The sequence below is a fragment of the Talpa europaea genome (assembly GCF_964194135.1).
Source record: "Talpa europaea genome assembly, chromosome: 2".
Taxonomy (NCBI): Eukaryota; Metazoa; Chordata; class Mammalia; order Eulipotyphla; family Talpidae; genus Talpa; species Talpa europaea.
The window spans coordinates 43,333,795-43,349,585 of NC_140068.1; the positions used below are offsets into that span (position 1 = coordinate 43,333,795).

Below are 15,791 nucleotides of genomic sequence, written 5' to 3' on the forward strand. Positions count from 1 at the left end.
TGTGGTATTGGTGGTCAATGTACAGAGCAAGAAATCTCAGGGCAGGTAACAAAGAAAAATTGCCTCTGCTCACATCAACATGACAAATACTGGCAGCCTAGAAAGTTTCTGGACTGCCAGTATTTCCACTGTTTAGCAGTTTTAACTGATTTATCAATTTAAAATATTTGATTTGATTAGAAAATTAAGATGTGGATAAATACGCATCTTAAAAATAAGAATTTAAAGTTTTGATAAAGGTACCTCCTCTGGTGGTGCAGGCGGTTGAGCACAGCACTGTGAAGCTGTCTGCAGCCTCTGCAGTGTGGGTTTGATCCTGGCCAGCAGGTGAGAATCCCACATTTTGCAGCAGACCTCGCCTATCTCGCCTGCTGCTCTCCTCAGCAGTGTATTTCAGTCAGTCTGCCTGTTCTGTTTCCCACTCTGTCTCTGGTGAATCTTCTCACCCTCCTGCACATCTGGCCTATACCCCGGTTCTTGTATGCATGAATAAATAAATCTTTAAAAAAATTTTTTTTTGATAAACATATTCACTTAAAATCAATTTAGACTACTCGGTAGTTTTCACAAGCACAAGTTAGGTTTCCTAACTTAGCACACACGGCACTTCATTTATTCAGTACTGACTGCCCACAAATGAACTCAAGGCTTTCCCTGCTGTTAGAGCATCAGAACAAACCTCGTCCCTTCTCCCAAAGAACACCTACTACATGATGCCTAGAATCAAGCACCAAATTTCATCTTAGCAAATAAGGTGAAAGAGTTGATGTGTCTTAAACATGGCCAGATCACCTAGACTTTTTAGCCTGAAGTTAGGCCCATTCTTGAAAAGGGAAGAGACTAAAAAGAACTGATTTAAATAAATTCATCTCGGCAGAGGACATGCCTCAAACAGAGGCTTCAAGCCTATCTTTACTGGGCAGGGCTGGAGATAGAAGGTTAGATCTAGGCCACTAAATAGTATATGAGAGCTCAGTAGGAAGTTATCTGTCTATCAGGAGCTCAAGAGCCTAAGTGTACCAAAGGATACATACGAGTATCAGCTCAAAGATAACTTAAAAATAATCAGGCCCACAACATTTTCATAAGCCAGTTCCAGGTTTCTCAGGATTATACCAATGATGAACCTTATTGAATTGATCATTATTCTTTTACTGAAATTCAGAAGAATGCTTAGCTTCAGAGTTTCCATTTTTATATTTAAAAAGTTATCTTGCTTAAAATTTAGCCTGTGGGCCACCATATATTTGCATGATGGGTGTATTAATCCATGTCAAGCTAGTGCTGTTAATGGGACTGCTATTGACTAACTAGTGATGATAAGTCCCTTCTCATTCTACCAATTGGACAAAAAGCTACTGAGTACAGACCAAGATACAAATATATAAAGGTGAAATTAACTAATCCTTTTAGAAATGGATGCCGGAAGGAAGCCCCAAGACAGTTTATCAGGTAAAAGTAAAAACTCTGGAAGATATACAGCAAAACTGAATTTAAAATTAAGTTTTTATGAATATGAACAATTCTAATGGATATATCCAGAGAACACATTTACTTCATAAAATCATTACAGTATTAGAAGAAAATTAAACTTTTTTTTCTAACATTAGGTAAATTAAAAGGAAAAAAAGGAGATGATGAGCAGGAAGCACAAACATCAGCCACTGCTGAACTTAATGTGAAACATGGAACTAAAGCAATGTTTTAGGTAATTCATAGTGAAAGTGAAAGAAATATCATTTTGAAAATCAATTATGAGGACACTTCAGGAAGAAGCATTTTGAAATCTGAATTATGTGAATTAATGACAACTATGTGATCTTTCTAATGTAGTACAAATTTTCAAGAAGACATCCAGTAAGTTCTACGGCATAAAATTTTGTGCTCTCCTTAACCTTCAGGTTTATAAAGAACTGTACACCTTAGTTCACCACGACCACTGACACTTTAACATTGCAAATGTCTCCTAGTGCACCCCTTCTCCCCCACCCTTGGCCCGCCCTGGTTATATTCATTTATCAGGCAGAACCTTTCTGCAGCTCCACATTTATCATAGGGTTTCAGTCTATCTTCTGGACACTATCCAGACACTATTCACCTATCTTTACTATGAAACTGAGAGTTCGAAATTTTCTCCAACACACATGGGATTAGTATTCTGCCAGCCACATTTTATCTTAGTGCACATAAGTACTGCACTCTGGTAGCCCGTTAAAACCATCATTTTAGGTTCTATTCATACATATTTTTACCTCAAAGACAAAAGAAGTAAGCTCTTCAGAAGAGAGAAACACTTTAACCTGGCCAGCAATTCGCATTATGCAACAGTTTCTGCCTTGGCAGCCTGCCTTTAAATCCGTTAGTAACTGCACTGCAAAGAGTCAACCACCTCACAAAAATATTTTTAATACCTTCAATTATGAGATCTGATTCGGCAGCCAAACTTCTGCCAGGAACCTCTTGTAATTTTATTCCTGAAATCCATTTTTCTTGGTGGTGTTGTCTCTACCAAAAGCACAGATACCCAGTTTTCCCAAGACAAAAATTTCTCAGAGATAAGAGCCCAATCCAAAGGAGTTCTACATACTCTGTATTACTCTATTAGTTCCAAACAGTACACTACGTATCTGACCCAGAGTAAACTATGGTCATGTGAGGCTGTGGTCAAACAGAAATGAGAATGCCCAAACCAACCAGATTCTGACAACACTCTCAAGTCACTCCTACTCCACCACAAAAAGCCCAGGCACTGACTCGATTCTTAAAAGCTATTATTAGCTCATGCAAAAAAATCGAGGAAAAGCCTAAATCATTGGTCCAAGTCCACTCCCCCACCAACACACAGAGAAGTGTTAGTCACCCTGAGTCAGCCACAACTTGTAAGATAAGCATTCAAGATAGTATGTTGAAGGATTAATGTGAGGATTAGTGGTAATATATGTAATGAATGTGGCACATAGTAGCAACTTTTAAAATGGCAGCTATTTCATTTTTTACTGTTACCTCCTTCTCACTTAAAGTTCCACCCAACCCTCGGGAGGCAGTGGAGCATAGAAGACAAAACTTCCAGTCAAAAAAACTTAAGACTCGAATCCCAAACAAGATAAACTTTGAACCATTTCCTTGTCTTTATTTTTATTTTTTTAAAGATTTATTTATTCATGCATACAAGAACCGGGGTACAGGCCAGATGCGCGGGAGGGTGTGAGGACTCACCACAGACAGAATGGGGAACAGAACAGGCAGACTGACAAAACACACTGCTGAGGGGAGCAGCGGGTGAGGCAGGAGAGGTCTGCTGCACCATGTGGGATTCTCGCCGGCCGGCCAGCCGGAATCAAACCTGCACTGCAGAGGCTGCGGACAGCTTCACAGTGCTGCACTCAATCGCCTGCGCCACCCATTTCCTTGTCTTTAAATTGGGATTTATATTTAAATGTTTATCTTGTACTATCTTGTAGGATCATATGTATTAGATGTAAAAAGTCTAATACTTAGACTAGCTGAGCATTTGGCACATATTAAGTGCTCAACAAACAGTAACTACTTTTATCATTCTTACAATAACTGGTCTTGAGAATGTCTGGTGTTGGCTATGCTTTTTATTCTGAAAACCAAACTGACTCCAATATAGCCCAGGGTCTCCTCTCTAAAATTATCATTTCAAGCTATAAGAATAAACAGATCCAATTCTTTTTTATGTAAATATTTTTTATTGACGTAACACTGCATTATAACCTATCAGTTTCAAGTGTGCAAAGCAGATGCAATATTGATTCCTAAATATGTTTGAATGACTCAACCCAAACACCTACCAGTACCTCAGAAATAATCTGCTGCTACTACTTCTATGAGGACAACCACTCTATAGCCTATGCTTCTTCAGGAAGCAGAGTTTTTTTTGGACATCAGTTTAGCTCTTTGGACATAAATATTATACTGAGGGGATATGAGCCTGAAGCCTCAAGTGTGAGATTTTGAAAGGCCTTGAATCAAGTCCAGAAGGAGCTGAAGGGGTTCTAGATTCTGGATTCTCACCATTAGCAATGACAATGAGAAGATGACACCTTTTACAGTTCTGACAGGAATAAGGAAGAAAGGATCTTATTCAATATTGTCTTTTCACTTATGACCCGAGATTCCCTCTCTCCTCTCAAAAACTAACTGTGCCAGAACTTCATGGCCATGGTATAAAACTCAAGTTCACACTTCAGAAACAAAGCTATTCCACGAGCATCACAAAATAGGCCAAGAAGAAATTCAGTAAGGAAAGATGGGGGCAGAGGGGAGCCCAAGATACACCCACTCAGAAATGGGAGGGAGGGACAAAGTCTAGTAATTCTAACTGGGAAATTATGGGGGATTCATGCCTCCCCTCTACCCTTCATAACAGAATGAAGAAAGTAGAAATTTACACTAGCAGAAAGTATGATTAATATTTTGAATGATTAATTTAACATATTTTTTTAAAGATTTATTTTATTTATTTATGCATATAAGACCTGGGGTTTAGGACAGATGTGTGGTGGGGGTGAGAGGATTCACCAGAGATAGAGTGGGGAGCAAAACAGGGGGACCTACTGAAATACATGGCTGAAGGGAACAGCAGGCAAGACAGGAGAAGTCTGCTATGCCACGTCGGTTAGCTCCCTGGCTGAGGATAGAACTGTGCTGCAGTGGCTGGCAACAGCTTCATGTTGCTGAGACTTAACCCCGTGTGCCACCAGGGAGGCCCCGATTAATTTAATATTAATGATTAATATTATAACTTAATCTAAATATAACTTTTTCTGGGGAGAGTAGATGTGACATGGTGAAGGTGATGAAAAAGTGCAAATTTTGGGCCTCCCTGGTGGCGCAGCGGTTGAGCGCTGGGTTGCGAAGCTGCCTGCAGCCTCTATAGTGCCAGTTCAATCCCCGGCTGCTCCTGGCCACCAGAGGAGGGTCCCACATGGCACGCAGACCTCTCCTGCCGCCCGCTGCTCCCCTGAGCAGTGTACCTCGGTCCTTCTGTCTGTCCTGCTCCCTGCTTTAGCTCTGGTGAATTCTCTCACCCTTCCGTGCTTCTGACTGTACCCAGTGCTTGTATAAATAAATAAATAAATATTTAAAAAATAAATAAATGAATCTTTTTAAGAAAAAAAAAAGAAAGAAAAAGTACAAATTTTAAGTTATAAAATAAGTCCCAGGGATATAATGTACAGTGTAAAGAATATAGTTAATAATATTGTACCGTATACTTGAAAATTGCTTAGAGAATACATATTAAAAGTTCTCATTACATGAAAAAAATTGTAACTATGTATGGTGATGGATGTTAATTAGACTAATTGCAGTGATCATTTCACAACATATACAAATATTGAATCACTGTATTGTATACCTGAAACCAACATTAGATGACAAGTCCAGCTCAAAAACAGAGAAGTAGACAGATAAAACCTTTTTATTCTTTTCTTTCTGCAACCCTTCCTGTATCTTCCATCCCTATGCTACTGTGTTTGTTTCCTAGGGTCAATGGTAACATATTACCACAATTTAATGTATCCAAACACAAATGTATACCCTCACTGTGCTGGAGGCCAGAAGCCCAAAATATAAGTGCCAACAAAGCCAAGTTCCTCTGAAGGTTCCAGTGGAGGATATTTCCTGGCTTCTGGCCACTCCTGGCAGATCCTGGTATTCCCTGGTTTGTAACCACAATATCCCCACCTTTGCCTCAGCCTTCACATGGCCTTCTCTACATCATCTACTGTGCCCTCTCCTCTCCTTTCCTTATAAGGATACCAGTCATTGGATTTAGGGTCTACCCTAATCCAGTATGAACGCATTTTGAGTAAGACCTTATTTCTGAATAAGGATGCTTTTTGAGGTTCCCAGTAGACAAGAATGTGGGGTGGCGGCAGGGGAAGAGTCTTCAGCCCACTCCCATGTTATAATAAACCACCAAGCACCAAAATATGGGGGCAAAGTGGAGGGTGATAACAAACAATAGCATCAGGGCATCCTGGTAGCACAAGGGGTTAAGCATAGCACTATGAAGTAATCCACAGCCTCTGCAGCACTAGTTCGATCCCCAGCCAGCCAGGGAGTAACCCACATGGCGCAGCAGACCTCTCCTGTCTCGGCCACTACTCCCCTCAGCAGTGTATTTCAGTCAGTCTGCCTGTTCTGTTCCCCGCTCTGTCTCTAGTGAATCCTCCCGCTCCCCGCATCTCTGGCCTATACCCCAGTTCTTGTATGCATAAATAAAGTAATCTTAAAAAAAAAAAAATGATAGCATCACAGAACTGTAAAATATTCCAAAGTTATAATCTGCAGTCGATCCATAACTGCTAAATCTGAATCGGACTGTTAATTTTAGAAAATATAAAAAATCCCAAACAAACTGCACTAAAACATAAACGACTCCACTGATTCATACATTTAACATACTCTGAAAAGTCTGATATTAAATATACATGAATACTCACATATGTTATCAGGAGTGGAAAAGCAAAACTATGTAAAAGCAAGGGAGAATATTTTCCAGTTAAAAATGCTTGCATTTAACTGTTTAGGGGTCCGAAGTGGATTTCCTTATAAAAAGTTACCTTAGGCTTTCAATCGCCCCTCCCCCAAATTATCTTTTTCTAATTACGACATAAATCTACATGGAAGGACTCTTTATCAGAATTCTTTATCTTTTAATCAAGGTATTATTTTAGCCATGTGGGATCAGCTTAGACTTGTGTACTCCCTCTGCTGGCTCTGAATTTAAATTCTCGATGGCTTCAGGACCAAGTTTTTCATTTCACTTGGACCTGATGTTTTCATTTGAAAACAAAAGGAAAAACATTACGTGGAATCTTCCACACACATGTACAAAAGTCTGCGAAGAAATAAATAAGAAATTATAAAAACATACTATAAATTGCCAAAGGCACATCTGCTAGATTTATGACTTTCACTCCAGAGGAAAGCTAATGCATTTCATTTGTTTAGGACAGAGGTCACGCCTTGCAAGGGTTGGCCTTGCACCCTTCAAGTATGCCACAAGCTCTCCTTACTCTGCACTCACCTCTGTACTAGGACTAGGGGGCATCAGACACCCAGGCAAGGTGAGCCCCGAGAAGATAACAGGGCAGGGCTCGTTCACCACAGGTGAGTGCTGGAACAGCAGAGTCCTGGAAGTAGCACAGCCCACTGGAGAAGGTAATTTCACTTCTGTAATGTCAGCCCATCATAGTGACTCATGTACTGCAGAGGAAACGTCTCAAGACTAAAATCTAAAAAAAAAGCCTGAGTGGAAAGTGAAAGACACAAACTCTAGAAAAGTAGTTTGAAACACATTTTAATCAAACGTTTTAGTTTTAACAAGGTGTGGTAAATGCTACTATGCCACAGATCTCTGCTGCAGGGCTTTTTTTCCAATTGGGAAAATTGTGATACTGAAAAATAAAAGATGTTTAGTCAAAAATACAATAGTTTTGGACTATTTGGTGGTGCAAGGGATTAAGTCACAGCATTATGAAGCGATTGGCAGCCAGTGCAGCATGAGTTCTATCCCCAGCCAGGGAGCTACCCCACATGGCCAGCAGATCTCTCCTGACTTGCCCGCTGCTCCCCACAGCAGTGTATTTTAGTAAATCGCCCTGTTCTGCTCCCCACTCTGTCTCTGGTGAATCCTCTCACCCCTCACACCTCTGGCCTATACCCAGCTCTTGTACGCATAAATAAATAAATCTTTTTTAAAAAATACAATAGTTAAAGATACTAAGTCTATACTGAAAGTAATACCATCAGAATTGGGGTCTTCTATCATAATCACTAGTCTAACTACCTAGTCAGAAAACTAACTTAGAAGAACCACAGACTCGCCCTGAAAAGGTCCATCTCAAAGACTGCTTTGCTAACTTTTTCCTTCATATATACTTTTTATTTTCTAATCACTGGATACAAAACTCCAAGAACATGTGGAATTTATGCCCCCAGTTGCAGAACATTATAACAGTTTTAATCAACAGCTGAGCTACTATAGGAAATATAAAGTGGGTAAGTACATTTTAGGCTGAATAAATAGATGGTGACCTTCTAGACAGTGAATATTAATACTGCATAAAGTACATACACACAGACAGTACACACCCCCACTTGATTCTAACTTTTCATAATGAAAGTTCATTTCAAGATCAGGTTTCCCTCAGTTTCTGTGGTGAATAGTCACTGGCACTGAGGAAGCTTTCAGGCACTTCTCTAGGAAACAAGACACTGCAAGAAATGACTTGCAGAGGATCAGTTCATCATTATACTATATCATATCAACATCAAAGATAGAAGCTCTTAAGATTTATGTCACCTTCATAATGACAAACATCCAAGTTGCTACATCTGACATCACCTCAACACCAACTCACATTATCCCCTCTTGGTGCCAGAAGTCCAGATCAAGGCTATCCCTGTAGGCTGAGAACACAGTGATCCAAAAAACAGCTCAAATAAATATCAGAATTCCTTGTTTTTCTGATGGACACATCCCCTGCTTTCAAGTTCTTACACCATACTTGGAATATAAGGCAGTCCCAGAAAAATGACAAATGAAACACGAAGGAGTCAGGAGGTAAGCAAGGTGGGGTAGGGTTAAGAGAGAAGGCTGTTTCACCAGGATGACCTTGACTGTGGATGGCGAACACAAAAAGAGATACATAGCTACTATAGTGTGAGCCAGCCTAGAAGGGGAGGAGAAGCAGGGGAGCAAATGAAGTAAGAACTTGCAGAAATGGAGGTGAACAGCATTGACACAAACAGCTGTGAAACCACAATGGTTAGCAACAGACATTACAGAACAGTGGTAGCCTGGGCTCACGAAGACACACTCTTTAGTCCACTCCTGCAAGCGCTAGATCCATGAACAAGTCACTCACATGCTCCTGGCCTGTTTCCTCACCTGTAAAATGAAGTAATTTGATGATCTTTAAGACCTCTTTTAGTTACGAATTTAGCAAAAAGCAATGAAGACTATTTCAGCTGCATCAAGTTTCCACTCTACTCCAGAAAGCGGTCAGTTCCATGAGACAGGACTGGGGACCCCAGATTAGGCGGAGTTGGGAAGGCCCCAGCTTTTTTCCAAACAAACCCAAACTATAAGTGCTGTGTAACTGGTCTCGTACCTCACCTCCAAAGTGATCTGCAGAGAATTAAAGGCTAGCTCCAAGCCAGAATGTAACACCAAATTTGCCATTTTGTTAGTAACTTCTTTGAGGCACTGGGGAAAGCAGAACTACAGAGAAAAAAGGTAAAGAGAATGGACAACACTGACAAGTTCACAATGCACAGATTTACATGTCTTCCTCCTACAAAACTGTAAACTGGATGATCTTATCTGCTTTGTGCTACTGCTCTGAGGACTGGCAGAATGCCCTGCACATAGTATGTCTTTGATAAATACTTTTTAAATGAAGTAAATGGTACTTACTGCAAACCAGTGAAGAAGGTTTAATTCCTCTATCCCTTTTTTTACTTACTGTATACACCAGCTGCAAACCACTGATCCTAACCCACCTATAGATAGATGTATCAACTCCAACTCCTTCAACAGCAGCAAAATCTAAAGTGGTTCTTCAATTTGTGCCACAGAAAAGGTGAAAGAAAAAGGAGTCAAGAATAGAATCAAGTCATTCCTGACAGGCAAGGTGAGTAGATATGAAAACAAAATAAAGTCCATGTCCTGTCCAACACCAGGAATCTGGAATCTTATACATCAACTTTGAGTAAGTGAAGTCCCTCACCAGAATGTACAGGCCTAAACAGTCTCAACTTTGAATTTTTATCCAACTCTTTGGATCCCCCAGTTCACAGGACAGATTCTTCATATACAACCTTAACTGGTCCTTTGGTGAAGTGTGCTAAAAGATAACTGAGGCCAAAATCACAAGCCAATTATGGAAATACTATGATTGTCATTTTGAAATTTTTTAAAAAGTTAACAACTACAATTTTTAAAAAAGTAACAACAAAATTTTTCTTGACCAAGGAAATGAGGTTTTGTTTTTTTTTTTTTTTTTTTTTTTTTTTTTTTTTTGTGGGAGAGTGCTTCATTAATTTTTCCACATAAAAACACATGGCAGGTTTGAAGGAAAGGTCACAAGCAGGGTATTAAAAAGTTTAACTATACGATGTTCTTCTACCGTGTCATCCTCCTAACGTAGAACACTCATAAAATCTCCTAAAAATAAACCTGTTATAGTTTCATTTTCTAAGAAAGAGATAAACATAACAAACAGCTACTTTTTTCAAGAGTCTCTGCTATATGGGGCACACAGATCAAAGTCTAAAGGGGCCAATTTCGTCACTTCATAGGTCGATGACACAGCTTTGAAAAAGAGGAAAAACAGTCCCCCTAGTGTACTGCTGCTGTAGGAAGAGGAAGTATATTAGTTGAGAATCACTGACGAAGATAATACTGCCAAAGGAAATTACAAAACAGCATTTTGGCAACATGGGGCAAGCAGAAGGCAGAGTCTTCACATGCAACCTTAACATGTCCTTTGGTGAAGTGCTCTAAAAGATAACTGAGGCCCAAATCACAAGCCAATTATGGAAATATTGTGATTGTCATTTTGAAATTAAAAAAAAAAACTACAATTAAAATAACATTTTCTTAATTCAATACATCGAAAAGAAACTTGGATGCATCACTCTAAAGAACTAGAGCAATGAAGACATAAATAAGTGTTATGTGGCAACTCAGTCCTCTTCTTTTTTACACTGGGAAGAAGCCAACAGTACACATTCTCACGTGAAAGCAGACTCAGTTTCTTGAATTACCCTCTGCCGTAGCAGCAGAAGTCATCACACTGTATACTACATTTGTGAAACTGGGAGAGCCACTACAGAAACTCATGGCTGCCTACTGTTGTGCCATGACCCATGGGAAATGCAGATGAGTGGGTGTAGGCAGGAGATGCATAGGCCTTACCACATAAACCCTGGAGTCCAAGAGGTTCTGACCAAGACAGGAAGGACCAAGAAAACTCACAGTTCAATTATGGGTGCAGTGCAAGTAACTTTAATCTGAAATGTAACCTTAATCTGAAATGTAAACTTAAAGGAAATGCAACCCTCCCCCCTCTTAACCACATCTGATTTTCATTTCTACTTTAATACCTGAGGTAAGGGAATCTGTATGACAGCCATCACCTTTCTTCCCTGGCAAAGTATGCAACTGACAAACATAACCAAGAGCTCCTTTTCATTAAAAATGTTGGGTTTTTGCCACCTTTATCACTTCATAATTTCTGAATACCCATAGTACAGGCAATGAACAAATATAATACCCATTCAGCCTCTGTCTGTCACTATTTGTCTATCTTTCTGACACTGAAATAATAACCAAGATATTTCTAGATTGAGAGGCAATATGCTTTTCAGGAAAGCAACTTCTACTTATGTAAGAGTACTCGTTACTTAGTAGGTGGTGTTTTTAAAAAAGATAAATTTAAACAGGAAAATCATGTGATAAAGAACAAGGACATGCAGAACTGTGGCTACTAATTACCTCTGTACTAACCAGCTGTGTGATCTTAGAAAAGTCATTAACTTGAAAAATCAGGTTCTTCAACTATTAAATAAGGGGTTGAACTAGATTAGCAAAACTCTTCCTGGCTTTACTTTAGAATCACCCGAGAAACTTAAAAAAAAAAAAAAAAAACACTGAAAAACCCAATGCTAAGCCACACACCAGTCCAATAAAACCAGATTTTCTGGGTCCTGGTATTTTTTGAAAGCTCAAGGTGATTCTAAGATGCAACAAGGGCTGTAAACCACTGACTTAAATCTGATCTTCAAGACCTCTTTTCTAATTCTTTCATTCTATGATCTCAGGGTGATAATTCTGGTTACAGGATCTCATAATGCAATGGTTCAAATGCCACAAAAGAAGTAAGGTTGAGACCCTGCATACTGTGCTTCATGCACACGTGACTAGGTTAACCTGAATTCTAGGCATTTTTAGAAGTTAAAAACCCTAATGCATAACTCAAAATGAAAGTAGTGTGGTTTAAATGCTCATGCATGCTTCCAAAATGACTAATCATGATAGGAATCAACTCCTGAAACCTGGACCCATGGAAATGGGTCACAATTAACTCCTGACCTCTCCCTTTTCCCTCTTCTTCCACCCCCACTAAACCACAAGCCCAAAAAAAAAAAAAAAATAAGGTTGGCTATTAGTCATAATCAGAATATGAAACCAGTCCTAGTTTCAAAGGACCTTTTTCATCAAAGATTTGGAAGTTCTTGCATGGCTGCATCTTTTGATGAAGGTCATCTTACAAAAACTCTTTAACTAGATTATATTCCTATAGTCTTTAAGGATTAATTGCCACATGATACTCAAACAGAATTGATGTAAAAATTTTAAAGTAAAACACAAAAAGTGCGCCCTGTATTAAACATACTGAGCCTTGAGAATTTCAAGTTACAACACTTCAAAAGATTTTAGTTAGAGGGAAATGAGATAGCAGAGAAGGAAAAAAGAAATCATGAGGCAAAAAATGGTTATGACATATAACCACAAAGTTTATGACTAGGCTCAAAATCTATATTGCAAGTCCCATAAGCTACATGAAAACATAACCAGCCCAGCCTCAATTCATGATTACTTTTGGTAGGAGCACTTTCTCTAGTTAATCTTAGAAAAGAAAAAGAAAAAAAAAAAAAGAACACAAAACAAAACGCCTAAGTGTTATTATGCTGTTAATATCTTTAACTACAAATACAATAGCAAGAAATGTTATCTGTGGAATAAAGTTAGTTTTGTAATACTAAAAAAAAAAAAAATCACAGGAAAGGTGAAAACCCTTCCTACATTAACTTTTTGACTAAGTTAGGAGTTAACTTCTAACTAATAGATCCTCTGCACCACATTCAAAACATGCAGAACTAGATTTCAAATGAGAGAAATTTGAAAAATATTCCAAACCCGCAAATTCTTTTTGTTAGATCTTGTAGACTCAACCCTCCCTGACACTATACATTGATATTGCTATTCACTAGGAAACTCAGTTTTAAAGGTATCCCATTAGCACTGCTTTAAAAAGGAATTCTCATCCTTTCTGTCAACAGCCCTCAAATCACACAACTGCTATTCCTGTGCAAAACAATAAAATTAATTCAAAAATAAGATTTGTGTTGTCAGCATTTGTGAAAAGAAATGAGATAATTTATGGAATATCAAAGCACAGGTTTTGCTTTTGAAGTATCTAAGCAAGACCTCACCAATACTAGCCATTAAAAAAAAATGCTTTTAAAAGCACTTTGTTTGCAAGGTTTCTTACAAAAACTTAAGTCAATACACTAAATTCTTCAGCTTTTTCACCTACAGGATCTTCTCCAGTGCTGCAACTTTCTACACAGGTTAAACTGTTCAAATTTATACATTTGCTGGAACCCAGGAAAATAGAGGGCTCCCCAAAGACAATGAAAGGACAGAAGGAGGAAGCCACTAACTATTAAAAAAAAAAAAAAAAAGCTAACTTGCAAATAAGAGCAACTGATAAAGTGATGTGTATCACCAACTGCACAGGACTCTTGCCTGGCACTAACACATTCATATCTTGGGCAAAGGAGCCAAGAGGAAGAGGTGCCCAAGAATAGCAAAGCTGCTAATATATCAGCATCCCAGCAGGGGCACAGGAGTTAATCTCTTTGGATGCCCAACTGCAGGAAGTCATTACATCATAGGCCTTTCCACACCTCTCTCCCTACCACGTGTCCAGTGCCCCAAGAGGCTGATATGCAAGAGTAGAGAGCCTCTTTTCAGGTTTACTTATAGGTAGAAGCCATTACCCACCAGCTCCGCCACCAAAGGGCCCAGGTGAAGGAAGCTCTAGGCCCTGAGTTCTCCACTCCTGGACCCCTGCCTCAAACAGCTCCAGAGTCTAGGTGCAGCTGGTGGAGCAGGTGTACCTTTCTGCATTGAGGTGCCAAGCTGACCTGTTCCGAGCCCCAAAACAGGTTTACTGGATAGACGTCGCCGAGGAATAAAGGTGTCAATACAGGCAGAGAGCTCGCATGGAAAAGGTTTACAACTACAGCTTTTTCATATAGGATCGATGTGCCTGTGGAGTTAACACCCACAAGTCCTAAACTTGAAGCAAAGGGTTCTCCTCCAGCTGCTGACAACGCACCATGTTCCAGCGACGGACTGGAAACCACAAATCCAGGCACCGAAGATCAAATACTTTCCCCCTAAGCCCTTGCATTCCACCTCAACGCCCCTTGTTGCACCCCTACTACGGGGAATATTACTCTAAAGTTGGCCGCGGACCTACCTCTTCCGTGCTGTCCCAGGACTCCAGTCAATGAATGCCCTCTGTCCGTCTTTCTTTCCCTCCCTGACATCTCTCGCCCCTTCTCCTCACCTGGTCATTACCCGGGCTTTCCCCGAAGCCTCCTCCAATGCGGCCCCCCGTGATGGTCTCCCGGTTCCCCTCCTCCGGGGGTCCCACAGAACCCCCAAAGCCTCACCGCAGAGGCTCTCCCTGCCAACCCCTCGCCCCAGCGCCCGCGGGCGGGCGCGCTCCGACGGCCCCAAGGCGCACTCGCGCTGCGCAGGAGGCCCGGCAGGTCCAGCCGCCTGCCCGAGGTGGGTACGCACCTTCCAGCCGGCAGAGCTGTTGCTGTCGCCCTTATCCTTGAAGTAGGGCACACAGCGGACCATCCACTCGTAGATCTGGGACAGAGTGAGCCGCTTGTCCGGGGAGCTCTCGATGGCGCGAGTGATCAAGTCGGCGTAGGACAGGTTCCCCCAGGCGTTCCGCCGCGACGAGCATTTCCTCGGCTGCCCGGAGCCCCCGGCCGCCCCCGGCTGCGGCGGTGGCAGTGGCTGCTGAGGCTGCAGCGGCGCCTGCGTCCCCCCGCTCAGCGCGCCCGCCGCGGAGGCCGGCCCGGACCCGGGGTCCTGCGCGCCCGGAGCCAGCAGCCGCGCCGAGTCCTCCAGGAGCAGCCCGGAGCCCAGCGCGCCGCTCCCGCCGCCGCCGATCGCCATGGCCGAGCCGGCCCTCCCGCCGCTGTCCTCGTCGTCTTCGTCGTCCTCCTCCTCCGGGATCATGGAGTCGGCGGCCGCCTCCCCCGAGGGTTTGGCCGGGCTCCCCTGGAGCTCCGGCCTCTGCAGGGGCCACGTACAGGAGCGCGGCCGACTCTGGGGCTCGAACTCTGGGTCCAGCTCCACTTCGAGCGGAGAGAGCGGGGCGGGGGACGCCGGCGCCTCTGCCATCTTCGCCGCCCGCCCGCCGCCCGCCCGCCCGCGGCTCGGGCTCGGGCTCGGGCTCGGGCTCCGGCTCTCGCGCGCTGCTCTCACGCCGGGGCGGGGTGCGGCGGGGGAGGGACGGGGGCGCCGCGAAGGCTCGAGTTCCCGGGCGCCGCCGCTGGCGCCGCCGCCGCCTGGGGAAGCACGAGAGAGGAGGGAAGGAGTTGGTTATCCCGGGCGGGAGCGCAGTCCTCGGCAGCCCTCGCCCGCGGCCGCCCTGCCCGCGCGCGCCGCGCCCGCCTCCCGGAGCAAGGAGACCTGGAGACGTGCGTCCCGCGAACCTGGCGCCGCAGACGCCGCCCCCTGGCCAGGCCGCGGGGGAGACGGGAGCGAATGGAAGGGCTCGCACGGGGCAGCCCCCTCCCCCCGCCGCCGCCGCCGGGGCCGCAGGTCCCTCCCGGGCTAGGTGCGGGGCGGGGAGGCAGGGGAGGGGCGGGGGAGGGGCGCGGGCCGCGCCTTTAAAGCGGGCGGCCGCCCGCGCCGGGGCAGCCCAGCGGCGTCC

At 42.8% G+C, this 15,791-nt stretch overlaps 1 protein-coding gene across 3 annotated transcripts in view; it reads right to left on the reverse strand.

Annotated features, from left to right (window-relative positions):
- FOXO3 (forkhead box O3) overlaps nucleotides 1-15,271 on the reverse strand; it is a gene marked incomplete at both ends in the record, with an annotated part of 112,000 nt that extends 96,729 nt beyond the window's left edge. The window contains one exon of one of the 3 annotated variants that reach the window (XM_084227897.1): nucleotides 14,639-15,256. In XM_084227897.1, the coding sequence (XP_084084023.1) occupies nucleotides 14,639-15,256 (618 nt within the window). Of the gene's footprint in view, nucleotides 1-14,312; nucleotides 14,322-14,638 lie in introns of those variants that run through there. The other 2 variants (XM_084227895.1, XM_084227896.1) reach the window with 2 other exon arrangements.
- Between the last annotated feature and the right edge of the window lie 520 nt (nucleotides 15,272-15,791).